General features: G+C 34.9%; 2 protein-coding genes across 3 annotated transcripts; one reads left to right on the forward strand and one right to left on the reverse strand.

Moving 5' to 3' along the window:
• The first annotated feature begins 520 nt into the window (after positions 1-520).
• Positions 521-5,120, forward strand: LOC18425206 (cyclic dof factor 2). Its single transcript, XM_006829772.4, has 2 exons — positions 521-917; positions 3,181-5,120. The coding sequence occupies exons 1-2, from the start codon at positions 795-797 to the stop codon at positions 4,603-4,605; spliced, it is 1,548 nt and encodes a 515-aa protein (XP_006829835.1). The 5' UTR covers positions 521-794; the 3' UTR covers positions 4,606-5,120.
• Positions 5,121-21,682: 16,562 nt separating this feature from the next.
• LOC18425207 (WUSCHEL-related homeobox 11) lies at positions 21,683-24,681 on the reverse strand. 2 transcript variants are annotated; one of them, XR_016057370.1, is made up of 3 exons: positions 23,599-24,673; positions 22,845-22,919; positions 21,885-21,974 (listed from the first exon to the last, which is right to left on the reverse strand). XR_016057370.1 is itself a non-coding variant. In XM_020661966.2 (2 exons), exons 1-2 carry the CDS (start codon positions 24,245-24,247, stop codon positions 21,781-21,783), a joined length of 843 nt encoding a protein of 280 aa, XP_020517625.1. In that variant the 5' UTR covers positions 24,248-24,681; the 3' UTR covers positions 21,683-21,780. The 2 variants fall into 2 exon arrangements, 1 of the variants encoding a protein (XP_020517625.1); XM_020661966.2 differs by lacking the exon at positions 22,845-22,919 and having other exon boundaries at positions 21,683-21,974; positions 23,599-24,681.
• Between the last annotated feature and the right edge of the window lie 2,659 nt (positions 24,682-27,340).

The following is a 27,340-nucleotide window of genomic DNA, read 5'->3' on the forward strand; positions in this document are numbered from 1 at the left end:
TCATAAAGCCTAAACCGATTGAGACATCATCCCAAGAAAAAAAAGAATAGAAAGGTGATTTCAATATTTGAAGAGGGCAAGAATGGGAATAAAAAACACGCAAGGGCACACCCACGTAAAATCCCATCAAAACCATGTCTCTATTCCCAATCCCCAGAACAAAAAGATCTGAGGCTACTCTCGTAATTACCGCATGACACTCGGGCAAAAAAGTAAATTTCTTTCCAAAAAGCGAAAGTGGTATCCGCTTCTTCTCCGGTGACGTCATCAATTCGATCCTGAGCCACGAGAATTCGTGGCTCAAAATGCCCCTCGATGATGACGTGGCAACAAACGTCGGCCGCCGCTTAAACTGACGGCGTCACTTTCCTACTTGCCGACCTCTCTCTTTCCCTCTGTAGCTTTTGACGCCGTTAACTTTATTAGACCTAAAAGGAGGAGAGAGAAAGAGAAGATCAACCAGCACTCTCTCTCTACACAAATAACTCTCTCTTAAAAAGGAAGAGAGAGGATTACTTACTGTGTTCCTCCTCACTCTCTCTCTCTAGACAAATCACTTTCTCTCTCTAGAGAAAACAAATGTGTTTCCTTCTTATCTGCACTGCGCTCCAAAAACCCACCTTCGAAATTCGCCTCTAACCTCATTTGAGGAAGCACTGGATCAAAGATCAAACAAAAACTTGCTCTTTCTCTCTCTAGTTCGGTGTCCTCTTTCTCTCTCTCTAGAAAACCCGGCTTTGGGTTTGCTTCTCTGGGTTTTGGGAGGAAAACCCAAGTGAGAGATTGTCTGAAAAATGTTGGAGGTGAAGGATCCGGCGATCAAGTTATTTGGGAAGACGATCCCTTTGCTTGAGAACAATTTTCTGTCTGATTCGATTGATAAATCAGATGATATTCAGGCCACTTCTGATGAAAAGGTTGGATTTTGTAACTTATTTTGATTTTTGGTTTCTCTGTCTTGGTTTTCTAGGGTTTTTGTGAGGGAATAATTGGGTATAAGTATTGGGTTTTTTTTCGTTGTTTAATGGTGCTGGTGTTGTTTTTTATTGTATTGGTTTTGATTTTACTTGAAGTTTCATGATGAGAAATGGGGGTGGAGACTCATGGGGTTTTTTCATGGTGAAATTAGGGTTCAATAACTGATATTTTCCTTTTTATTTGTTTTCTACTAGTTTTTTTCTCTTTGGGATTGTAAATGAAGTTCTGCACTGAGAGAAAGCTTCAGAAAGGGTTTATGGTTTCCCCACCTCCCCCTGAAAAATTGGGCTTTCTTTAGTTCTTAGCATCTTTTTTCTTTAGCTGTAAAAACTATATTTTCTTTCCAAGTTTTGTTAGAACTTTTATTAGCTATTTGTTGTATGATTAAAAAATCCTCTGAAAAAATGGCGGTTTCTGATTGCATACCAATGAAATTGGTGATTTCTGATTTTCTTTGGAGAAATTCCTGGATGAGAAAATAAAAAGTGATTTAAGTACCATTGCACCTGAAAAAGTCTTTAATGTTGTGCTGCTGTTGGGGGGTATTTCATGGAAACCCTAGAAATCCTGAACAGAGAAGTTTTAAGCTTGGACTGCTTACTGGTTGAATTTAAAACAATATAGTGAGAGTAAGACTTTAAGTTTTAAGCTTGTCACCGAATTTTGGTAGAAAATTTATAGAGTTCAATGAATTCATTGCTATTTTAAATATCAGTAATTCAGCATGATAAGCCCCTTAAAATATGTTGATTAAATTCAAGTGATTCGTTTTGAGGGTTCCATTGCTTACTGGATAAATATTGTTGACTCTGTGCAAAGTGTTTTAAATGAAGCACAATTGGTTCTAGAGGCCGAACTTTCATATTTGATTGCTTGGTTTTAAAACAATTATAATTTGGCAATCCTTTGTGGTCGATCTTCCTAATTCAGAGTAGACTCTGTACTGAAATCAAGATTTTAGAATGAAAGTCTCTAATCTTGACTTGCATGCCAATTGATCCTCATTTTATTCAGAGCCATACATTCATAGAAATCAGACCTTGCAATGAAAATTTTGGTGTGAGATCCCTAAAACACGATACGGTGTCAAGTTTTTCCAATGGCCTGGTATGGTGTCAAGATATTTTAAGAAAGTTTTATTATTACTTTGGATCATAGTCGTTCCCAGGCTTCACCTGAGCAAACTCAAACATAGGGCTTTGATTTCATAACTTGCTTTGAGTTTAACATGGAGATTTTGGGTATTTCTAATTAGCAGACTCAGCCTAACCATCAAACAAGTTGAAGGTTTGGGTTTGAAAATCCAAGTGTAGTTGGCTTTTTCCTCTCTAGTTTCTCTTTTTTTTTTTTTCGTTGCAGAATGATGATTTAATATCTTAGGTGAATTTGTTTAAAGTGTCAAAAAAACAGAACCCTTCTTTGGTTAATCCCATTTATAATTGAATCCTTGGGATATATTGAGTTTGTTTAGATGGATGTGTTTCTTTTTGGCCATTACGATTTCCTCTCAAGAAATCTTGATATCGCCAGATTTATATAATATAGATGTTCTTCATGAAGCATTTATGGGTCCCTGTGGTCTCAGTTGGGATAATATGCCCCTGATATTCTGGAACCTGATGTTCGTTCTGGAGAAATGGAAAAGTGAGAACTGCTAGTAGCGTCTCAGTCTGATCTTTTTCTTGGATGCCATTATCTTTGATGCATCTTTTGTATGGGTATAGTGAAATTCATTGGCCCTAATAAATATCAAGGATAAGAAGACTTTTTTTTTTCTTCTTTTTTGATGGGTAAGAAAATGTAACTGAGTTTTGGTTTAAAACTTAAAAGCCCTGAACTTTACTCGTATCCAATTGAAGTAGAGAATTCAATTTTCTCTTGCTGTGCACTTGAAAGTTACACTCTTTTACTGAGATTTTAATAACCCTTTGGAATCTCAGGATGTATGTAGAAGCCATTTTTCAGGGAAAGTTTTCAATGGCTTATATAGCAATAATGTTCTTCCTTTTTTGTTACACCAATATAGTTTTATATGCAAATAAACCAATTTCCAGTATGATCTTTCAATGGGCTATACTGCAATAGAGTGATTTCTTATATGTGGCATTGATCATTGTGTATACATAAATTCTTACATACTAATACTTCACAAATTTTTCCTTTTACATAGAGCCATGGATTAAACGCGTGTCAAATTTTCAGGAAACATGCCAAGAAAATAATGAAGCCAGTGGGGATAAAGCTGGAGCAAACACAGAAGATCCAGCAAGCCCTAATGATTTGAAGGAATGCAAAGAAGAACCGCAAAACTCCAACCATGAAATTAACAAGGCCACACCAAATCCTAAAGACTCTAAGCCTTTGTCAACTGAAGAAGACCAGACTGAAATAGAGGGGGGAGGAAGCCAAGAAAAGACCCTTAAAAAACCCGACAAGGTCCTCCCATGCCCTCGATGCAATAGTCTTGACACTAAGTTTTGCTACTACAACAATTATAATGTGAATCAACCAAGACATTTTTGCAAAAATTGCCAAAGATACTGGACAGCTGGTGGAACAATGAGGAATGTACCAGTAGGAGCAGGGCGCCGAAAAAACAAGCATTCAGCATCTCATTATCGCCATATTATGATGTCTGAAAACCTGGCCAAGCCTCTTATTGAACCCCAAGAAACGAACCATCATAAAGTAATCTCTTGTGGGGTTCCCCCACATACTAGGCCTTTGAAAACTGGGGGCACAGTGCTAAAATTTGGGCCTGATGCTCCTCTTTGCGAGTCCATGGAAACTGTGCTGAACCTAGGCGAGCAGGCGGTACCCAAGAGAGAGAAAGTTTCCGAGAATGGGGAGGAATTATCATGTGGGTCTTCTACTGTTACTGCCCCTACTAGTGTAGAAAGAGAATTGCAAGAAAACATGGTTGAGAAAGGTGGTTTAGTGGGGTGTTGTAAAGGTGGGGTTGGAGCTCCTCATTTACAGTGTTTTCCAGGTGGGGCCTCTCCATGGCCCTATCCATGGGCACCTAATTGGACAGGTGTTGCAGCCATGGCTGCTACTTCACCAGGGGGGAGGTGCTCATCAGAGGTTGTGTATGGAGGGCCAGAGCATGGAGGTGGATCCAGTGGTCCAGTTCAGTGGACCACGCACCCAGCCATAGTGGCTCCTCCCCCTCCATTTTGTGGACCCACTGTGCCCTTTCCCTTTGTGCCTGGGTCCTACTGGGGTTGCGTTCCTACTTGGGCTGGTGGGACTTGGCCTATACCTTGGGTGAATTCAAGCTATGGCAATGGCTTATCGCCTTCTTCGACAAGTAGTGGGAATAACTCTCCAACTCTTGGCAAGCATTCAAGAGATGCTCCTTCACAAGGAGAAGAGAAACCTGAGAAATCCCTCTGGGTTCCTAAAACACTTAGAATTGATGATCCTGATGAAGCGGCAAAGAGTTCAATATGGGCAACTCTTGGTATCAAGCATGATAGTTTGGAACCTATTAGGAAGGGTGGGATATTCAAGGCTTTCCAGCCCAAGGTGGAAGGGAAGGACAGGTCTAGTGAGACAGTACAGGTCTTGCAAGCAAACCCAGCTGCTCTTTCAAGGTCCCATACATTCCAAGAGAGCAGTACGTGATGTTCTCTCTCTTCACATATTCTCTCTTTATAAAGAGCTTGGCGTTTCATGTGTTTTATCTACCGATCGACTTGGGCACTCGCCTGGTGTAACGCGCATACGTGTAGGCTTCTTGAGGAGTTGGAGGAGAAAGGTGGTTATGGAGATGCCCAAGTAGTCTGGTTTTAGCTTCTTCAAGAACTTCCATGGAATTCGGAGGTGGCGGGAAAACATTGCTATTGACTGTTTGAAAATGTATTTTGTACATAGTAGAGCACGGGGGGGGGGGGGGGGGGGGGGGGGGGGGGGTTGGGGGGTGTTGGGGAGAGAGAGAGAGCGATGCTGTTGTCTATAGATGCTATGCTTATACATGTCTTAAATTATGAACCGGACTTGTGACGAGATCATGAACTGAGATCTCTTCCGAGTTTTTGACGGTGTCTTCCAGTTGTTTGCATAAAAGAGGGAACCCCTTGTTCTGAAATCTGTATGAATTTATGATGCACACAGTTTATTCACAAGTGCTCTTACTTTCACTTCTGTTGTCCAGTTGAATTTTGGGTTCATACAAACCAAGAAGTTAAATGAGTTTTCAAACTGTGATATTGTAAAGCCTCACAAATATTCTCTCTTGCCTTACTCATATGGAGATCTCCCACCCTCACCAAAAAGAGGTTTATCAGTTCAGGTAGTGTAATAGGCCTCAATTCTATTGATTTTTATGAGAAATTTGGAATCTTGTCTTCTTTTTACATAAAGATGTGGGAAAACCTTTTGGCTCCACAAAAAGTTCTTTTGGCAAATGGTGCTCTTTAAAGTTGAAGAAGATAATTGACTTATGGGGAGGACCCAATGTAAGCGCATCCACATATCAAACCGGAGGCACTAAAAGCTGTCTATTTTGTGGGCTTTTTGCTGTTGAAAAGGAGGCCCCAACCTTTTGATGTTCACACACCCAGCATTTGGTGAGGTGAGCCTTTTGTAATCCTTATCCTAATTTAGTTGGAGTGGGCCTCCTCTTTTCTTTTCCCATTGGTTTCTCTCCCCCTCTTTTAGAAAATAGCACATTGCAAGTTAATTTTATGTGGATACAAGCATCTCTCTCTCTCTCTCTCTCTCTCTCTCTCTCTCATTTTTCTTTAGAAAAGGATGCCATTCTATTTGTTTGTTTCTTCTTCCATGGTACTCTTCTTGTTCCTCTCTCTATTTTTGTCTTATATGGTAGTCTTCTTGTTCCTCTCTTTTTTGTCTAATGTAAGTAGAAATTTTTGGAAAAAGAGGTTTAATTTCTGAAAGTAGAGTGTGGCACTATGCTAAATTGCAATAAATAAGATTACCTAGAAACATCGAGTCCCCTTGTAAGAAGAGGGTTTTATGCCCTGTGATTTCAATGTTTGTGGTGGATTCTTCACACCTTGCATGTGACAGCCCTTCTTCCACTCTCTAATGCTAGGGTATCCATCAACACAAGCTGGGTAAACTTGTCTAGGGCTTGAGGCCTGAGCATTATCTGGTTAAGCAAGCCATGGTCAAGCTGGTACTTCATTTATAAGACAAGCCAAAGCTAGCTTAAGCAAGCCATGGTCAAGCCATCTTAAACAAGCCAAGCTCATTTTGAACCTTTTTAATGGGGACACATCGATTATAATGAGGATTTTAACGCGTCTCAAGCCTAAGTAATGGAGGTGGATTGTGTTAAGTAGACAGCCAACAAAAAACTTTGTCAAAACTTTTCACAATGAGTCCATCCTCCTAGAATCTATCTTGGAGATGATTTGGATCCAAAATTTTATGGGTTTATTGTCTCGGCCATCAAGATCACGATTCTAAGAAGAGAGCGAGATTAAACGCCCAAGTGCTATAGTTTTATATTTTTCATTTCAATTCTTCAAATGTCATAAGATTCATAATGTTTTAAGATCCTAGACCATATATTTGTTGGTTAACAAGCGGTGATGATTGACCATGAGACTGCAAGTTCGAACTCCATTTGCTTAAATTTTTGGGAATGGGGGTGGGCAAGGGTGGTTAGCGGGGTGGATGCCTCAACACATTAACATATTACCCAAAAAAAAAAAAAGGAAAAAAAAAGTTTTTGGAGCTCCAAATTCATAAATCTAACAAAAAAATGGATTTGCAATAATTTAGAATGTGTTTGAGGGCCAAAAACCCTTAAAAATAAAGGAAAGTTTATAATGATACTATTTACCTTTGATACAAAGTGGTCACAATTATTCTTGACCATTGGATGTGAAATTGGGTGGCTGCATTTATGTCATAGACTAAGCTCAAATTTTAAAAGAGATTTTCTCTAACTTCTTGGTTATAAAAAATTGTGACCACCTCGTACCAAAGTTAAATTGTCTCTTTGTATATTTGTACGCAATCACTACAAACAAAGTAGATGCCTTACTCCCTGAGAACTTTTCCTTTTTATTTTTGTGAATAGGGTGTTGTTTGTATAGAGCCTAGACTCTAAACAATCAAATTAGAGCCTACCTTCAAATAGTACCGAGAAATGTGGTTTCAATACTAAAAATCTTTGTGATAGCCTTAAAATATATTTTCATTTTTATTTATAAAGTTTAAAGCGCCTAAAAATAGTATAGATCGGCAGATCTATGAAAATCTTGAAAATTGATGGTCTAAAAATGCGTTACAAAATACACTATTTTCGAAATTTAAAATCTATTTTTTTTCTTATGTCCATGCATCTTGATGTTGATATAATTAATTCGAAGATATTTGAGCATCAAAACAACCTCTTCTAGTGAAATTTTTGGGGCTCGAATTTGATTGTTTAGAGCCTCGGCTCTATATAAACTTTTCCCCTTGTAAATAGAGTACTTCACCTCCAGTTTCATTTGATATGTGTTGTTAGTGTATTTATGGGCTTGTACACAAGATTGGACCTCAAAATGGTTTGATCCACTGCAAAACCAAAATTTGAACAAATTAGTTTAAATATATTACTCGTATATTTATGAAATCTTTTTTGTGATACTTTAGGGTGGGTTTTGATTGGGTTCATGAATTACACTTTTTTGTTATTCAGTCGAATAGCTACTAGAATTGGACCAAACATTCTCTGGTTCAAAATCAATGATAACCACTCTGCTAATAGAATCACACCAAACGCTTTCTTGTTTGGTTCTCATAACATTTTATTTTATTTTTTATTTTTTTATTTTAAGGGAAGTCCCCGTCCACGTCATGCATAGCGGACGGGTGCGCAAGTACCCTTCCTATAGTTTAGATCAGTGTTTTAAAAAACGCCGAGTCGAACCGGACTCGCCCGGTTCGACTCGAAAATCGTGAAAAGGGGACCGGATCGCTTAAAAAATCGGAAATCGTCCGGTTCTAGAGAGAACCGGACGATTCTGTACAGTGAATCGCCGATTCACTGTACGGAATCGGCGAGTCCGAACAGTGAATCGACGAGTCCGTACGATTTTTTTTTTTTTTTTTTGTAATCCATGATAGATTTTTTTGTAATACTTGATCGATTTTTTTGTAATCCATGATCGAATTTTTTGGTTTTTTGTAACCCATAATAGAATTTTTTGTAATCCATTATCGAAATGTTTGTTTCCTTTTCTTGTAATCCATGATCGATTTTTTTGTTTTTTTTTTTTTTTTTGTAACCCATGATAGAATTTTTTGTAATCCATGATCGAAAGTTTTGTAATACATGATCGAAATGTTTGTTTTTTTTTTGTAATCCATGATCGAAATGTTTGTTTTTTTTTTTGTAATCCATGATTGAATTTTTTGTTTTTGCTTTTTTTGTAACCCATGATAGAGTTTTTTGTAATCCATGATTGAATTTTTTGTAATCCATGATCGAACTGTTTTTTTCTTTTTTTGTAATCCACGATTGAATTTTTTGTTTTTTTTTGTTTGTTTTTTTTTGTAATCCATGATCGAATTTTATGTAATCCATGATCGAATTTTATGTAATCCATGATTGAATTTTTTGAAAATTTATGATTTTTTTTTTTTAATCCATGATCGAATTTTTTTTTGTAATCCATGATAGAATTTTTTGAAAATTTGTGATTTTTTTTTAATCCATGATAGATTTTTTTGAAAATTTGTTATTTTTTTTTTTTAATCCATATTATTCAAAGAGAAAATGAGAGAGATGATGATTCTGAGGCCACCCTATCCCAGCCATATTATTCACATATCGAGTCCCAATAGCAACAGTGTAGGGATGAGCACGAAATACTGTAAATTAAATGCTGAATGGCGGTTCATGAAGGGAAAGAATATATCAATATTCGCATATTCATTCAAAAACATGAAAATTCTTAATGGAGTACCCTCATTTTTTATTGAATTCCTAAAAAACAATATTTATAATGAATTTTAATAATTTTTTCGAATTTTTTTTAAGCTTTATTCTGACCGATTCACCCGATTCCTGATCCGGATCGCCGATTCGCCGATCCGGATAGGTTTTTTGGAAGCCCGATCCGGGTAACCGATCCGTTTTTTAAACCATTGGTTTAGATTGAATAGAGCCTTATCAAACAGCCACATATGGATTTTTTTTTTTATATTGATTTAAAATTATATTTATCTGAAATCTAAAGTATATATACATTGTATAAAACAAAAATAAAATTTTAAAAAAATATATTTTAAACAGAAAATTGACCAGAGTACCCCTGAAACAATTCACAGAGGTTATGATTGATATTTTGGTTCAAAATATATTTTATTATTTTTATTTAATATAAATATAAAAGTACATACATGCCTCAAATTTCAAATAAATATATATTTTAAATTAAAAATTAAAATTAGTTTCTTGGTGACCAATTCTTGGTTAGCCAAATCAAACCCTTTTATCTCCTAAGTATCTACGGTCAAAATATTCAAGGTCTCATATATAAAGGTGGTTATATATTATGATACCATTGACTTTTAATGCAAGAAGGTCACAATTAATGGTTCTTTATACAAAAATGAATTATATACTATGATATTATTTATTTTTGATACAAAAATGTCACAATCAATTCAAACGACTAGAAACAAAATCAGGCGGTTAAACTATTGATTTTTCTCTTATGCGGTTAAACCAGTTTTGGTTCCCTGTCGCTCTCTCCAGATTTTTCTCTTATGCAGTTTTGGTGCTCTAACTGTTTCTCTCTCTAGATTTTAGGAGTATTCTCCATTGATTTTCTTGGTGTCTTTCTTGACTATGACTTTGCTCTCTTTCTCGACTATGATCTAGAGAGAAAAACCAGATTTGTTGGGATGTGATCTAGAGAGAAAAACCAGATTTTCATGGTCTCTTTCTTGACTTTGATTTTGCTCTCTTATGCAGTTTGGTGCTCTAACTGTTTCTCTCTCTAGATTTTAGGGGTTTCTTCATATCTATAAAGAGAACTCTTGATAGTGGTGAACATTTTCAGCAGTCCATTGAATCCATGATCTACAGAGAGAGAGAGAGAGAGAGAGAGTAGTGACAAATATTGAATGGTGTTAGACAATGATAAAAAATTGGACTTAAGAAAATGTTTCAAACTTGGAAAGAGAGACGGTGCCAAACAAGAAAAACAAAGACAATGATGGCATTAAACCCAAGTCATCACAGAGGAGAAAGATAGCTTTCTATTTGAAACCAGATGGAAGATGAGAGAGAAAGGTAGGCCATTGCAGACAGAAGCATTAACGTCAACTATTTCCAACTGAACAAATGGCATATGAATTTTGTTGCAACTTTGCCAAGAGTTGTGGTTTCATTGCACGACGAGATAAAAGTTATGAGTTGAATGAGACAAGTAGATGCATTCCAAGAAAGTACTATGCGTAAACCAATGGCTTAAAAAGCGGTTCGATGACTTGGATCGGGTACTTCAAAAATCGATCCGGATCGACGAATCGGCGATTTGGATTGGGAATCGGCTGAATCGATCAGATTAAAGCTTTAAAAAAATCCAAAAAAAATATTAAAATTCATTATAAATATTGTTTTTTAGGAACTTAATAAGAAATTAGGGTACTCCATTAAGAATTTTCATTTTTTTGCATGAATATGCGAATATTGATATGTACTTTCCCTACATGAACTACTATTTATCATTTAATTTACATCACACAAAATGATAAACATAGAATTATCATGGAATAAGTATATCAACATACATGGACTACAATAAAGCATACAATTAGTAATATACGATCTAAAAATAAAATGACAGACGACGTCCTTCTTCTTCTTGGTCACGCTAGTGCCATTGATTGAATTCGTTTTGACAATTCATTGATTCGATCTAAAAACGAATCATCGATATTAGCAAGCGTCTGATTAGACCCAAATCCCTGAGTGTTAGTGTTCTGTTGTGTTTCCAATCCAAATCTTCGAAGCTTGTCCATCCTTCATGCCAACCTACACTGTCATGCTCATCCCTACACTGTTGCTGTCGGGACTCGATATGTGAATAATATGGCTGGGATAGGGTGGCCTCAAAATCATCATCTCTCTCATTTTCCCTTAGACCCCCTTCCCACTCTCCCTCATTAGGTGCAATATCACCGACATCTCCGACGAATTGTGGATACGTTGGCTGACTGCTTCCCCTTTCATACTGTTCATCACCTTCTTCAAGATCTTCCTCACCGATAGCCTCAATGAACGTTCTCTTGTGCAACACTGGCTCTTCCTCTTCTACTACCCATTGATTTGTTGTGTCTGTGACAAATATTGTGTTTAACTCTATCGGCCCATAGTCTTCAAGCTTCCTTCTTATTTGTTGCTCTCGGAAGTATAAGTTATAATGAACGTAGATTAGTTTATGAAGCTTCTCCGAAGAGAGTCGATTCCTCTTAGTAATGTGCAACTATTAGAACGTACTCCAGTTGAGCTCACAGCCAGTAACAGAACATGTTTGGGAGAGCACCTTGATTGCTATCATCTTTTAAGTGAGGTGCATCAATACCATATATCTCCCACCATTCAGTTGGATTAAAATGTAAAAAGCATTGTAAGGGCAAGAACAATTCATAAGATTAAATATATGAATGAACAAAATATTAGCGAGGGGATAACCTGGATCCATCTTAATTCGAGAATTCTTGGCAAGTCTAGTTCCGAAGGATCATTTAGCATCCCTATACATAGCAAGCTAAAACAAATATATTTCGTTTTAGTGTATTATTCCTCACAAACATTACAACTCAATGAAGTTCTTACCCAAACATTAAATAATACATCTTGTATTGCTGCTACTTGGTTTCGATGGCTTCTCTCCAACTTTACAATAATGTATCTGACCCCTTCCATAATCTTGTAGGGATGTTCAGGTGTCAAATAGAAAAATTTTAGGTTGAAGTAGTAACCTAGAAAATATATAGATAGAAAGATATCATTTAAAATTTCATAAAAAATAATTTAACATGAAACATTCTAATGATATAAATATATATTTACCAGCATAATGAATTGGACGTCCAAATTTGGTGTTCCACTTCCTTTCTATAATCTCGATCACTTTGCTAGCAAAACTACACTTCTCCCCAATAGCTGATTTCGCCCTCTCGATACCTTCATAAAGGATGCCCATGGTAGCTTTCTTGTCAGCATCCACCATTCTTAACACCGTGATCAAAGGGGCAGTGGCCTCTACGACACTGGAACATCGAGACCAGAACCTCCTATTTGAGACAATGCCGTCCACTTTTATACCGGTATTGGATTTCGAGAGGCGGTCATTTAACCACTCTTCACAGGTAAACAATCTCTTTAATGCACCTTCAGATCCCCGAATAGAGTGCACAGCTAAGCAATCGGTCGCAAAGCGGGGTATGGCATGCCTGATTATCTCTTTTTTCTTAGAGTGTTCTCGAAACAGAAATAAAATTCTAGAGTGGTTGTATATAAATCTCGACACCAACCTTGCTTCCTTTAGAGTCTCCTTCACAATTTTGATCTCACCGATCTCCTCTAATATAAGATCGATGCTGTGTGCAGCACCCTTCCTCTTATCCATCAACTTGCTGCCCGTAAAAACACATGCACGCGCATTGTCCGTAATAAACTTGACTACATGCTAATCTCCCACCTCCTCCACTATCTGATCACATAGTCGTACGTAGAAGTTTGCATCGTTCTTCGTCCCTGATACGTCTTTGCTAGACAAAAAAGTTGTACCTTTTGGGGAATAGGTCAAGAAGTTTAAAAACTCCTTTTTGCTAACTTTATTCAACCAACCATCATTCATGAGAGTAATGTCTATCCTTGGCCAACTCTGTTTATATTCTTCAATCCACTTTGTAACTTCCTCCACCTCTTCATTTAATATTGGCCCACTGAGCTCATATGCCATTTGGGGTTTTATCCCGGCCCAGTTTTCTGGATTGCACTGACCATAGGTGGAAAATATGGGCTATTGGCTACATCAAAGGAAATCCTTTTATCGTAGAACTATTTACCAACATATCTCCCCAACATGTTTCTTGTACATTTAACCATGCATTTTAGGGTAATCTGTTGTGACTTAGGCTTTGAAAGAAATGGGTCTATACGACCATGACCTGCAATACTGGCACTCCTAGGTAAGCTAGAAACAATTTCTTCAACGTCTGATTCTTCTTGATACATATTGCCACCAACCCCTCCATACATATTTGAGCTAGGCCCGTCATATATGCTCGAGCTGGGCCCGCCATGCATGTCTGAGTTAGGCTCACTATGCATGCCCATGTCATAACCACCAGGCATTCTAAACCCGCGTTCCCTCTGATATGTTTCATGTAAACTCATTCTTGTGGCCATCTCCAAGTCATTATTATATTGCTCTTCTAGATCATTCACGTTTGATGGCGTATATAAACTAGCTATCTCATCATCTATCCTCTGCTTTGCAATTTTTTTTCCTTTGGTAGCCTTGAATAATACCGTCATCTGCTTTATTACATTATTAGGGATACTATTGCACGCAGAAACATTTCCCTTAACCCCTGCCAAGTGTTGCTTGAACCTATGTACCCCACTACTTATCACTCTTTGGCAGTAATTACAAATACTTTTGTCTTTTTTGTTGGGTTCAAATCTGACCCCATGTTGCCATGCAAGGTCTTCTACAGATCTTGCCATGGTTCAACTTTAAAATGTAAAAGGTTAAAAATTAACCTGACAGTTGAACATGAAAAATAATCACCATGTGTAGTGATAATATGTAGGGGTAGTTCATGAAGTTATATTTGTTAGTTAATGCAAATACTTCTATTGACAAAAATATTTTAATTCCTACTGGGGAAAATAATTTATTTATGCAACATTATAAATAAAAATAGCCTATATCAGCCACTACATAAAGAACAATAAATTTACATTAATATAGTATCAATAAAAAATATATTTACAATGGTATAGTAATTCACAATGCCAATACATATGGACTTGTCACAAATCTTCATTTCGACAAATATGAATTAATTCCTACTGAGGAAAAAAAAATATTTATGTAACATTATAGATAAAAAAAAATCTGTATAAGTCACACATGCTAAATATTCATACATCTCAATTACAAATATGCAACATAATATAATAAAAAAAGCAAGCTCCAAATATGCCTACAACTCAATTATCAAGAACATACATTTTTTGCATTAAAAATTTAATAATAAAATTGATAATTGCAACTAATATAATTATCATACATGATATTTTACAATGATATTCATTTTAATTTCTCATGATAATGCAATTTAACAGCATGTACTTTTTGCATTAAAAATTTAAAAAATTAAAAATACTTTTTTAAGGCAAAACTGCATTAAAAATATAATACAGTTTAACAACATGTATTTGTTAGTATATTTTTTTGCATTAACAACAAACTAAAAAATACAGCTTTGCATTAAAAATATAACAACATGCCACGATTTTTTTACAAGGATATTCACTTTAATTCCTCAAGATAATACAGTTTAACAACATGAATTTTTTGTATTAAATATTTAAAAAATTAAAAATACTTTTTTAATGCAAAACTGTATTAAAAATATAATACAGTTTAACAACATGTATTTGTTAATGTATTTTTTTGTATTAACAATAAATTAAAAAATACAGTTTTGCATTAAAAATATAATAACATGTATTTTTTTGCATAAATAATCTATCAACATGCAATTTTTTGAACTAAAAATTTAACAATAAAAATTTAAAATATTGTTTAATTCCTCATGATAATCAAAAATAATTTTTCAAAAAATCACGATTTCTCAAAAAAATTGATCAAAAAAAAAAAAAAAAAAAACCCAGTTCTTCACAGACTAACCTAACATCGGTCATTCCAACTAAAAAATCCACCTCAAATCGAATAAATTACATCAAATTTAACACATGTTTTGATAAACATCACTATAAGGAATCAAAGCCCTATAATATTAACACATTATTATCAAAATATTAAAAAAAATCAATTGAATTGAGGAAAAAAAAAAAAAAAAACGCAGTTCTTCACAGATATCAGTCATTTAATCTCAAAAATCAATCTCAAATTGAATAAATCAGATAAAATTGAATACATGAGATGATAAACAACACTACAAAGAATCAAACCCTATAAATTTAATACATGATTTGTAAAATATTGACTGGATTTGATTAAATGGCAGAAAAAAAAAAAAAAAAAATAGTCCACTTTTTTTTAAACAGACATCAGTCTTATTTTCTATAAAATCCAACTCCAATTAAATAAATATAATCAAATTGAATATATCTAATGATAAACTACACTACAAAGAATCACACCCTATAAATTTAATACATGATTTGTAAAATATTGACTGGATTTGATCAAATGGCAGAAAAAAAAAAAAACAGTCCACTTGTTTTTTAACAGACATCACTCTTATTTTCTATAAAATCCAACTCAAATTGAATAAATATAATCAAATTCAATATATCTAATGATAAACAACACTACAAAGAATCAAAACCCTATAAATTTAATACATGATTTGTAAAATATTGACTGGAATTGATCAAATGGCGGAAAAAAAAAACAGTCAACTTTTTTTTTAACGGACATTACTCTTATTTTCCATAAAATCCAACTCAAATTGAATAAATATAATTAAATTGAATATATCTAATGATAAACAACACTAGAAAGAATCAAAACCTTATAAATTTAATACATGATTTGTAAAATATTGACTGGATTTGATCATATGGCGGAAAAAAAAAAAAAAAAAAAAACAGTCCACTTTTTTTTAACAGACATCACTCTTATTTTCTATAAAATCCAACTCAAATTGAATATATTTAATGATAAAGAACACTACAAAGAATCAAAACCCTATAAATTTAATACATGATCTGTAAAATATTGACTGGATTTGATCGCATGGAGGAAAAAAAAAAAAAACAGAGTTTTTACCTATTCTTCGTGCATCCGTGCCTTCAAACTCAAAATTGATATGTATTCCTCCAAGATAATCACAAATTATGAACACAAAATTTTGACCAACACTCTTACAATCACTCAGCCTGAAATTTTACAAAAAATGAAGCTTTATTTCGATTGAAATCACTGAAATGGTGGAAACCCTAAAACTCACTCTTCGATCCAAATTTGTTGATAAAATACTGTGGTTTTAATTCATTTTATTGAGTGAAAATGATTCGAAATGTGAATTAAAGCCTGTAAGATTCGTTCATAAGGCTGAAAACGTTGAAAATCTCAAAAAATGATAAAAAAAATTGAAATCCCGTGAAGAACACTGTGCAGCCCGTGTTCTTCCGGGTGACTCGGACGAAATCGCGAGTCTAATATTGGGAATCGCTCGGTTCTCTCTAGACACGGGCGATTCCCGTTTTATGTGCAAAACAGGCGCGTCTTCGGGCGATTCCCGAGTCGAACCGAGCGAGTCCGGTTAGACTCGGCGTTTTTTAAAACCCTGGTGTAAACAAAAAAAAGAAAACGGTGGCAAAAGGAATGGAAAAAACAACATATTGTGGGTGTCCAACTAAAATGAATATATGTCTAGCTCATATGAACATATGAGCCCAACAGTCCAGATTGAATTTGGGCCGATTTGACGATCACGGATGTCCGGTAGTGCTTGAATTTTTTTTACAGATCCAAATCACTTGAAATTTTAGATGTGTGTTTTCTCCTCAAGACGTACCTAATAAAAGTATAAAAAAAATTATTCGTGAAAAAAAAGACCATCAAAATACCTTCAAAACTTTTTGAGGGTATTTTAGTTAATTTATTTCATGTAAAATATTTTTTTGATATTTTTTTGAAGATTCAACTATTTTTTATGAGCACACGCTTAAAATTTCAAGTGATTTGGATTTGTGGAAAAAAACCAAAATTAAAACACTACCGGATATTCGAGATCGTCAAATCGGTCCATATTCAATTTAAAACGTTGGGCTCATATGTTCATATGAGCTAGTGGGCTAATTTCATCTTTTCCCATATATATATATATATATATATATATATATATATATATATATATATATATATATATATATATATATATATATATATATGGATATGGGAAATACTAACAACCAAGACATTTAACCATCACTTGAACATAATAATATTTAAATAAGAAAATGTAGGGTCTACATCGTACTCTGCTTCCGTCTTAGGGCGATCTACATAGCAGGAAAGGGGCTGGAGTCGTGATGGAGCACCCCCACATCCTAGTCACCATATTGTAGTTATTATTCTCACTGATACTACAAATGGGCTGTTCAAACTGGAACAGGGCATTGGCCGATCTTTTTTTAGCTAGTTTTTTGTCGTCTAGCCAATTGTTTTTAAAAAAAATTCAAAAAAATTATAAAAAATCTAAAAAAAAAAAGGATTTGAAAAAATTCAAAATTTTTTATATAAAATCCTAAAAAATAAGAGATTTTGTAATGTGTTTTTTTTAATGTGATTTATCATTTGGGCAAATATACGAAATTGTTTTGGCCATAAATAGTTATTTTTCTATTTTCCCGTCTTTTTTAAAAAAAATGCAAAAATACTCTTGAGCACAAATCGATTTTTTAAAAATGAGGTTTCTATATTGCCCAGGTTTGATGAAAATAAAATAAAGCCTCTCCTCAAATCTTTGTTCGAAAAATACTTTTGGCCACATAAATCTCTATGATGACTTAAAATCAATTTCCAACATCGACAATAAATTTTAAAACTAAAAATATAGTACTGATCTTGTGGATCTATGAACACTTTTTTTTAAAGCAAAATGGACGGTCTAGATAATTTGTTATAATATATATTATTTTTAGCAGTTTGAAATCCTAATTTTTTTTTACAACCATATTGTTCAGTCGAGATGATCAATGTATAGGTTTTCCAACACGTTACTAGCAATTTTCATTGAGTTATGAAGAGATGATTTATTTATTTTGATATGGTTACAACCCTATCAAACTATTTTTTAAAATCTATTTTTTTCATTGATTTAACTTTATTTGGATGTGTTTAGTTTAATCATAATTTAAATATTTTTTTCATATTATTTTTTTAAACACTTTTTAGCCTGTCAAGACCTGCCTAGTTAAGCTTGAATTGGCCAATATACTGATTACTCAGAATCGGCCGGTGGCCGGTTTCTGAAGCCGGTTCGATTTTTCGAACACTTGTTAGAGAGAGAGAGAGGGAAGAAAGGAGAGAGGACTTCCAAAGAATGTAGAGAGAGGAAAGAAAGTAGAGAGAGAGAGAGGAGTGGGGCGACAAGGCAGAGGAGGTTAAAGAAGAAGTCGCTTTCTGAGATTCTTCTAAATCACTGTGCAATCACCTCATTTTTCTCAACTTTACAGTTTTGGGTCAATAAAATACGCTTTTAATTAACCAAAAAAAATGATGAAATCTCTTTGCTTATTGGTTTGGATGGGCGGTAGAGAGAGAAAGTGCCAGTTTTTTCATCGATTCCTGAGAAAACTAAGTGAAAAATATTTGTTGGGGAGGGTCAAAAAAAGCATCTTAGAGAATTTAGTAGGATATTCATTAGTTAAGTAAAGGACATGCTTTGCGCTAGACCCCTAAATTCTCTCTCTAGAACCTTTCACACGACTCATGTGCTTATCCTAGATTCTTCTGTCACATTATTTTTGCCCCTCTCTCTCTCTACAAATCTATATCTATATATATATATGGAATTTTTTTTTATAGAACCGAGGCTCTAAATAATCAAATAAAAGCCTACCTTAAAAATTTAAATAGAAGATGTTGTTTTGATGCCCAAATATACTCAAATTGATCATCTCGACATGAAATTGCATGGACATGAGAAAAAAATGGATTTCAAGGTTTGGAAATAACGTCTTTTGTAACCTATTTTTGGAACATCAATTTTCAAGATTTTCAAATTTTTATAGATCTGTCGATTACACTATTTTTTAAGCTTTAAACTTTATAAATAAAGATGAAAATATATTTTAAAGCTATCACAAAGATTTCCGCTATTGAAACCACATTTCTCGATACTATTTGAATGTATGCTCTAATTTGATTGTTTGGAGCTTAGGCTCTATAAAAACAGCACCCGAATTGGAAAAAAAGTTCATACAGAGCGGAGGCTCTAAACAATCAAATTCGAAACCTACTTCAAAAATTTCACTAGAAGATGTTGTTTTGATGTCCAAATATCCTCAAATCGATCATCTCAACATCAAGATGAATGCATATGAGAAAAAAATGGATTTCAAGTTTTGGAAATAGTGCATTTTGTAACGCATTTTTGGACCGTCAATTTTAAAGATTTTTGAGTTTTATAAATCTCTCAATCTACATTATTTTTAAAGCTTTAAAGTTAATAAATAAAGATGAAAATATATTTTAAAGCTTCAAAAAGATTTTCAGAGTTGAAACCACATTTCTCGACACTATTTGAAGATAGGCTCTAATTTGATTGTTTAGATCCTAGGTTCTATGCAAACCTCACCTTTTAGAATTACCCTGTATTGTAAATTTAGATTAGGGATGTTAATAGGTGGGAGGGTCTAGGTCAACCCCAACCTAGGCCTACCCGACTAGGTCTTAGTTGGACGCATACCTAATCTGAACTTGTGTTGAGTCCAAGTTGTTAAACCTAGACTTGAGCCATCAGGTTAGGTTGTGTCCAGATCTAGATAAAAGAAAGTTGAATTTTATTAAAAATACTTTATAATATACTATGACCAGTAGAGATTGTATACTTTGAGACAGTTTACCGTTGTTACAAGGAAGTCACAATCACTTGTGGCAATTAAATGTCAAATTAGGTAGTTTGTAGTGTGATAGGAAGGTTAACATTTTTTTTTTTTTGAATTTTTTAGTCTAATCAATGCACACTTACAATACTTGATTTAAAATCAAACAAGAATAATTATTATCTCCTTGTACTAAAAGTAGATGGCTCTTTCTATACTTTTCCTTGATGGTGTTATGTATTTACATGCGCATTATATATACATATCAGGTCGGTTTAACCTTGACTCGGACCCGATAAAATCTACATCAAGATCCAAGCAAGTCTAATATTTGGGTCCAGACTTGAATCATTTTAGATTGGGTCCAGACTTGAATCATTTTAGTTCAACCCAATCCAAGGGCTAATGCTATTTGGGATTCCCTTAATAATTACTAAATAATTATTTACTAAAGACAAATTTAAATTTTGTGTTCTCCAACGTTTAGATCTCACCCTCCAAAAATTAGACCACCTATAGCCAATCTTGGGATACCTTTTATCTCAAGCACATACATAATACAATTTGATTTATTTTTATATATTCAGGTTAGCACTAGGTTGAAGAAGTTATATTTCCAAAATATAGGGCCTTTCCTAGAAGTTTGACCCGAGGTAGTATATAAATAATATGTTCTTGCTGGAGTATGAAATCTTCCAGCCTCATTTAATTGCTAGACCAAGTTCTATGCGAGGGAGTAAATAGACAGTATGCTCCCTCTAGAGCATGAAATCTTTTGGCTTTGCCTCTCTCCCCCTCTCTCTGATCCATTACTTAGTTAATTCAGTAAATAGCTTCTCCCTTTCTCTTTCTCACTCTTATTCAATTAATCCCTCGTTCTCTCTCTAAATTTTTGAGTTGGGCATGTGGGCCAGCTGGACCACCCCGACAAGAGAGATAGAAATCTGCAAATAAATGCTCAAACTAGTGAGAGAAGATCATTAGAAAGATACGGCCTTAGATCTTCATTAATCAAAGCATTACAAGCATAAAATAAAACTAGATTTAAGAGCTTTTAATCTTTCTCATCTAATTAACCCACAAACAACTCGTGGAACAAGTTTTATTTCCTAAAAGGGCATATACATAATCACAAAAGATGGCGCTAATGATGCACTAAATAAAGCTCAAGGCTCGCCTTTCCAATCCATACACAATCATGCTTTCATTTCTCTCTCTAAAAGCATATAAATATATTATTGTTCCCCCTCTCTCTCTCTCTCTAAAACGTGTTCAGCATGATGCATCCCAAAGATTTTGCTGACCCATGCTCTCTCTAGATTTTGATGGCCCACTCTCTCTCTTCTCTTTGGGACCCAATCTCTCTCTAGATTTTGATCTCTATCCCATTCTCTCTCTAAATTTTGATCTCTCTCTCTCTCTCTTACACACACACTCAACAGACTTCATTGTTGGGGTGAACTTCACAATACAGAACGATGACAAATGGGTTCTTCAAGACAACCATATGGAAATAGTGTGCCTAGAGAGAGAGAGAGAGAGAGAGAGGCACAAACTTTTGTAGGAAGAATAGGAGGAGAGAGAAGCATTAGGAGGGACAAACAAGCATTGTGTGCGTGTTTGAGAGAGAATATAATCTTGGATTAGCCTTGTGTGTGTTAGAGAGAGAATATTATCTTGCATTAGCCCTTGTGTGTGTTAGAGAGAGAATGTAATCTTGGATTAGCCCTTTTGTGTGTTAGAGAGAAAGAGAATATAATCTTGGATTAACCCTTGGTGTCTTAGAGAGAGAATATAATCTTGGATTAGCCCATGTGTGTTATAGAGAGAGAGAGAGAGAGAGAGAGAGAGAGAGAGTATAACATTGGATTAGACCAAGCCAATACATGGTGTCACTGAAACTAAAAATCACAAATACAGTAATTCATATAAAATGAGCCTAAGTGATCCTACATACCAAAATTGCCAAAGGCTGATAATAATTGAAGATTGGAACCTTGGATTTAAGGATTCAAGGTTACCAAGAAATAGTTCTCTCCAGCCTGCAAACTTTGCAATGAAATCCCAAATTCATTGACTGGAATTGCCTCCCCTGTGGAATGCACTAGGGCTACACCTTCCCCAAACAAACCCTTTATGTCAAGAGCTCCACTTGGCATTTGAGATGGAATCCCATTGATAAAAACTGGTATAAGACCTGAAATACATGCTTTTAGGAGACTTTTTATGAGCTCAAGAGGAGCAAAATTGGTATATGAATGTGTATAAGAGAGAGAGAAAGATGGATTGATTGATCTTTAGGAATAGAGAGATACATCTTTTTTTTTTTTTTTTCTTTTGGAGGGAGAGAAAGTTACTTTCGTACACACAATTCATCTTGACCATTGGATGTGAAATTAGATGGTTATATTTATCTTATTACACACAATTCATCTTGACCATTAAAAGTGAAATTAGATGGCTATATTTATTTTATTGACCAAGCTCAAACTTCAAAAAAAGACTTTATCGAATTTTGTGAGATACTTTTACTATCAAATTTCACATCACGTCCTTATATAAAAGGTAAATAAATCCCCAAAAAAAATTTATAATGAAAGAGAAATCCTATGGTGGTGCAAAAATTTATTGCAAATTCACTATAACTTGTAACAACCATATTGAATAGAGGAAAACTTCTTACTCCTAATTGCACTGTAGAGAGATATATAGAGAGAAATTGAATAGAGGAGAAACTGCTCCCTCCCAATTGCACTACAGAGAGACCAATGATGAGAAAAACTTATGATGAAAGAGAAATCCCATGGTGGTGCAAAAAAATTATTACAACTCCATTATAATTTGTAACAAGCATATTAAATGACAGGAAACTTCTTACTCCTAATTGCACTGTAGAGAGAGAGAGAAAGAGAGAGAGAGAAATTGAATAAAGGGAAAACTGCTCAGTCCCAATTGCAGTAGAGGGAGAGACCAATGGTGAAAGAGAAATCCTATGGGGGTGCAAAAAATTTATTACAACTACATTATAATTTGTAACAAACATGTTAAATGAGAGGAAAATGCTTACTTCAAATTGCACTCGTGGAAATTTGATAAGGGATCAAGTTGGGTAGAAAGAGCATTTGAAAGACTTCCTACCATACTAAAAGAACACAACATTAGGATGCAGGGATTTAAATCTCCATACTCATAGGTTGATGGCTCGAAAATCTATGGAACCCTAATTATGAAATTAGATTTAGAAATTGGTGTAGACAAAGCACATCTATATACTTTTAAAAATCTCGAAAATAAACAGCACAAATAACTCAGATGCAATATTTTGAAAACTTGAAATTCTTTTTTTACTTTATATCTATACATACCAATTGGAAAGTATTTCAAACTTGTGATTACTCATTTCTACATGATTTTTGAGATGCAACTTATTTTTATTCGCATATGATTGCAGCCTTATATGAACTTTTCCCTCACACATATGAAAGAAACTACAGATGGAGTCATTGAAAATCTTACTTGGCTGGAAAAGAGAGAGAGAGAGAGAGAGTATTAAGGGGTATGAATTGCAGTGATTCTTAAGGTGCAGAGAGAGAGAGAGAAAGAGTTTTAAGGGGTATGAATTGCAGTGATTCTTAAGGGTGCAGATAGAGAGAGTATTAAGGGGTATGAATTGCAGTGATTCTTAAGGGTGCAGAGAGAGAGTATTAAGGGGGTATGAATTGCAGTGATTCTCAAGGGGTAGAGAGAGAGAGAGAGAATTAAGGGGTATGAATTGTATTGATTCTAGAGAGAGAGAGAGAGAGAGAGAGAGCTCATCATACCAGATTGGTATTGCACACTAGATGAAGCAGCTGCATCTATAATGGGAGAAACCAGTTGGTTTTGATCCATCCCCCCCAAATCCAAATTCTCAGTCATACTCATCAGCTCCAAACCGCCAAAACCCAAAGAACTCGATTCCCCAAAACCACCACCAAAAGAAGAAGAAGGAGAAGATGAAGAAGAGAGAGAGGAAGAGGAGAGAGAGGAAGAGGAAGAGAGAGAAGAAGAAGAGGAGAGAGAGGGAGTAGTAGTAGTAGTAGTGGAATTATAAGGGAACCCATAGTGAATTGCACCACCCTGGTTAATCATATGAGCTCCTTGTGTGGCCGCTGTCGTTGAGCCTCCGGGTCGACCAGCGGCGGCAGCGGGGGCCGTCGATTGGAGCTGCCTTTGCCGGCGACGCGATCTCGACCGCCGGTTTTGGAACCAGTAGAAAACATTGGCATCACCCACTGCTCCAAATCTCTCTAAGAGCTTCCTTATTCTCACAGTCTCATCTTTTGGTGGGTTCACCATTCCACTGTTGAAGATGGACTCTAAGATGAGTATTTGTTCAGGCTTTGGAGTCCACCTTGATCTCACTGGCTCTGCTCTCTCTGGTTGTGCTGCCGGGTTTTGGCCACCACCATGGCCACGCTGCTCATCCATTAAATGATGCTCTCTAGAGAGAGAGAGGTGATGCTGTGAGTTTTGGGATTGAAAGATTATTTATAGTGCTTTGAGTTTAAGAGAGAGAAAGAGAGTTTGTAATGGCTTTACATGCTTCTAGTTTGTAGAGAGAGAGAGAGAGTGGTGTATTGAGATTGTAGAGAGAGAAGATGATAATGATGTTTGCTGTGGGCTTCTTTAGGGAGAAATGGTGGTGATGATTGTTGTTCAGGCTCTGTGGAAACAGAAACGATGATGATGAGTTTAGAGAGAGAAAGTTGTGAAGACTGTAGAGAGAGAATGGTTTAAAACTGTGTTCTGAATCCCAAGTTTAGAGAGAGAAACCTCAAATTGTAGCTTGTTTTAGAGAGAGAAAGACTTGATTTTTAGAGAGAGAGGGAGAGAGATCCTTGAAGGGAAGTTGGGGAGTTCAAGAAGTACACGAGAGGATGACATGGGGTATTTATAGGAAGTTGTGAGGAGCTCTATTAAACCATTTCAAACTCTTTATTTTAATAAATAATTTTCTCTAGAAAATAAAATTCTCCCCACAAAACAAAAACCCTAAAATCTAATAGTCCGGGCCTGCAGCCCAATCAAAATGAATAAAACCCCATCTCATAATTCATTAAAAATTACAATTTAAGCATTGAAAAATCATGTTGGCTCGAGCATTAGTTGTGAAAAAAAAATTAAGATTTTAAATTCTAAAAATCGTACATATATTGTAATAAATTATCTAGACTGTCCATTTCATCCTAAAATTAAGTTCATATATATGCAAGATTCGCATTATTTTTTTGCTTCAAATGTTTTATAAGTGTTTGGAAATTAATTTAGATCCATGTAGATTTCTGTTGCCGAAAAGTGTTTTCTCAAGAATTTGAAATAAAAATTTATTTTATTTTCATAAAACCTTAACTCTATAAAAACGTCATAAAGTATTTACCCAAAATAAAAATACAGAAGCTAAAGTAAATTTTAATGCTCTAATGTTGCTCTCTTAGTCGAAGGGGTTATTCTAGATATTTTGATAGAGAGCGAGGGATCTAATGGGGAAATAGCTAAAAAGTATCTAGAGTTTTTTGCAAGTCGGTGTGCCATGGGTGCACGTGATTTTGGTGCATGGGGATATGGGTCAGAGAGAGATGATGGTTATTCAGATTTGCATGAAGAGAGAGAAAGAGGAGAGAGAAAAAGGAGAGGGAAAGAGAGGAGAGAGAAAGAAGAGAGGGAAAGAGAGGAGAGGGGAAAGGAAAGAAACGAGGGAAATAGAGAGAAAGGAAGAAAGAGAGAGAAAGGATGAAAGAGAGAGAAATGAGAGGAAAGAGACAAGGGAATAAAAGAGAGAAAAAGAATAGGGGAAGAGAAAAAAGAAAGAAAAAACCGATTTTTGGGGTGGCAATGGATCCCGACCCGATGGGTAGACTTGATCCGGGTTTGAGTTCAAAAATTAGACTCGATGGGTCAGGTTCGGGTTCAAATCTTAGACTAGAATACTACTCGGGTTGGCGTCTGAGTTCAGGTCTGATAATATTTTTTGGGCCCCAATATATAAAATATGTTTAAATATAATTAAATACATAAATATTTTTAATTTTGGATCAGGTTTGATCGGGTCCGAATTTAGGTCCCACATTATACTTTTAGGTCTGGATTATTTTTGGATCTTGACCCAAACTTCAAGTCCCAATATATAAAGGGACAGGTTTCTATACTTCCCCTACAACATAGAAGATCTATGCGTTCCCTACCATCCAACCATCCAATTTTGATCAAGAGAGCCACCTACTGTTTGATATTAGATCCGATGTCTCAAAGTATTTTATTTTTAGTTTCTTTTATACAAATTGTACGGATATGAAATTTGGTACGTGTCATCTTATCATTGAGGCGCACCTATAAAAAATATTAAAAATACTTTTTCGATAAAATATAATAACCAAAATACCCTTTGAAACTTTAATGGGTATTTTGGTTATTTTATTTTATTAAAAATATTTTTTTTATATTTTTCGCCAGTACGAATTTACTAGAGGATTGGACGTCCAAATGTTGGTGTCAAAATAGTTTATAGGAAAAAATTAAAAATAAAATAATGTATAGACATGACATTGTGATTAGGGCAATCTTAGCCCTCAATTCAAAACAGACGGTTGAATAAGGAGAAGTATATAAGTTTTATGTTGTAGGGAAAACATAAAATGCTTATCATATATGAAATATAATTAAATATATAGAAATTTTAATTTCTGAATCGAATATAAATAAGTTTCTTACATTATATTATATTATATTTTTTAGTCTTGTATCATTTTTTTCAATCAGACCCGGAACCAACCCGACCGGTAGAGAAAAAAAAAAAAAGAGTGAGGAGAGAGAAAGAAGAGAGAATGGAGAGAGAGAGAGGGGGGGTGTGTCGGTCAAATGTGGACTGGTTTTGAGCCCTTAGAAAACGAGGGTTGCTCTCAGTGAGTGACGTAGGGCCCGTGGTGTACAGCACAGACCATTGCATCGCCCTTTCTTTTTTTTAATATTAAATGGGAGGAGAGGGAGTGGCCCTCATGGTTGGCTTAAAATCCGTGCATCTCCCCTCCAAACTTGGCATATTCTGTCCTCATTTTTTTTGTTAATACCAAATTGCCCTTACCAATTTTTTTTTTTTTTTTTTTTAACAGTAGCTATAAACTTTCTATAATTTTAAAATAGATAAATAAATAGAAATGTATAAGATGAGACTCCCTAATTTTAATAAGAATGTCACAATCATTGTCAACCGTTAGATGTGAAATCAGACGGGTGGTGATGTATCACTACTTGAGCACAAATTCCAAACCAAAATTTCTCAAAAGTTGATAAATATTTTAATATGTTAGATTTCACATCCAATGGCTAAAAAAAATTGTGACCTTCATATACAACAAATAAATGGTATTTCACGGTATACAATCCTTGAATAAATAAGTTTTCTCTTTCTTTTTCTAAATTATAGAAAGTGTTTTTGCTAGGCATGCAATACTAACAAAATAAGTAAAATCTCAGTTTAAAACACATCAAAAATAACTATTTTGATATTGAAAAACCTTCAAATCG

The sequence above is a fragment of the Amborella trichopoda genome, chromosome 1, assembly GCF_054954075.1.
Source record: "Amborella trichopoda isolate Santa Cruz 75 chromosome 1, AtrichopodaSantaCruz75HAP2 v2.0, whole genome shotgun sequence".
Classification (NCBI taxonomy): domain Eukaryota; kingdom Viridiplantae; phylum Streptophyta; class Magnoliopsida; order Amborellales; family Amborellaceae; genus Amborella; species Amborella trichopoda.

Excerpts from the sequence above, each read along its gene's own strand:
- LOC18425206 (XM_006829772.4), top strand. The coding sequence starts at position 795 with ATGTTGGAGGTGAAGGATCCGGCGATCAAGTTATTTGGGAAGACGATC. Across the intron at positions 918-3,180 it reads AGGCCACTTCTGATGAAAAG|GAAACATGCCAAGAAAATAA; the intron begins GTTGGATTTTGT and ends TCAAATTTTCAG.
- LOC18425207 (XM_020661966.2), bottom strand. The coding sequence starts at position 24,247 with ATGGATGAGCAGCGTGGCCATGGTGGTGGCCAAAACCCGGCAGCACAA. Across the intron at positions 21,975-23,598 it reads TAGTGTGCAATACCAATCTG|GTCTTATACCAGTTTTTATC; the intron begins GTATGATGAGCT and ends CATGTATTTCAG.